Genomic DNA, 1,011 nt, shown 5'->3' on the forward strand with positions numbered 1-1,011 from the left:
TGGCAGGTATGAAACCTATCCAAATTAAAGTTAGAGCATTATTAATTCTTAGAAGTGAAACTCCCAGAAGTGAATGTATTTTCCCAAACTTGAAGAACATTCCAATCACACTCTGCTTAAATGGTCTGTGGTGACTCATTTCAACTTTTATAAGCAGCTAATAGCTTCAAAAGATTTTTTTTCATGTATTCATAGCTGCAAAGAGCATGGTATATTTCCTAGAAATTAAGAATAAAGGGAAAGATTAGTGCCTTCACTTTTTTTTTTCTGACCCAGCATTTTTCTGCATGTGGTTTAGCAACCTTCCTAGAAAGTGGTGATGTTAAAACAAAATTTTGTCCAAGTGGAAGTAGTCCAATCTGAGAGGAACTGGTGTTCTACTGCATTTATAACATTTACTTTCAGACTAGAATGAGATGACCGAACTGAGCACTAAGCTAAGAGAACCTATTAACAGCTCTTAGCCTTGTTGACCGTGCTGCAAGTTTCTGTCTACAAGAAAGCACCCATCAGAAAGTATTTTCAGCTGGCCCTCAACCTATCTCTGTAGTTGCCAGAAGTGGCTCTACCTTTGGTACTGCAGCTTGGAAAACAAAATCCGTCATATCCAGCTCTGTGCTGTTGGAGGCCTGTATTGTGATTACAGTGACACTAGGGTTGGTATTTGACCTCTCGAAGGTGAAGTCAATCTTCAGACCATTCTTGTTGTATGCAGTAATTGAGGGGATTCCTGCAGAAAACAAAAAGACAGCAGACCTACAGGCTCTGGAGATCATTTTCAACATCACAGAACGCATTCACGTTACCCCAGACATGAACTCTTCTGAAGATTAAACACACCCCCTCTTCCTGCTCCAGTGTCTGTGCCACACCACTCTCAAATCCCGTATTTCTTTACCACCCCTTGTTTCCTCTTCTAGCTGCATGCTGTGGCACCTTAGGCTAAGGATTTATATGTCCCTAACCTGCAGCAATGTCATTGAAGAGAGGCTGTGATGAAAGTCCAGCAAG

General features: G+C 41.0%; 1 protein-coding gene across 1 annotated transcript in view; it reads right to left on the reverse strand.

Annotated features, from left to right (window-relative positions):
• The window catches only part of LOC104622943 (AP-1 complex subunit gamma-1-like), a 30,839-nt gene that overhangs the window by 4,092 nt on the left and 25,736 nt on the right, over positions 1–1,011 (reverse strand). Inside the window, 2 exon segments of the mRNA XM_010289877.1 lie at positions 570–730; positions 966–1,011. The exon segment at positions 966–1,011 is cut by the window's right edge and continues 27 nt beyond it. Coding sequence (XP_010288179.1) covers positions 570–730; positions 966–1,011 — 207 coding nt within the window.

The sequence above is a fragment of the Phaethon lepturus genome, unplaced genomic scaffold (assembly GCF_000687285.1).
Source record: "Phaethon lepturus isolate BGI_N335 unplaced genomic scaffold, ASM68728v1 scaffold5006, whole genome shotgun sequence".
In the NCBI taxonomy this organism is placed as follows: domain Eukaryota; kingdom Metazoa; phylum Chordata; class Aves; order Phaethontiformes; family Phaethontidae; genus Phaethon; species Phaethon lepturus.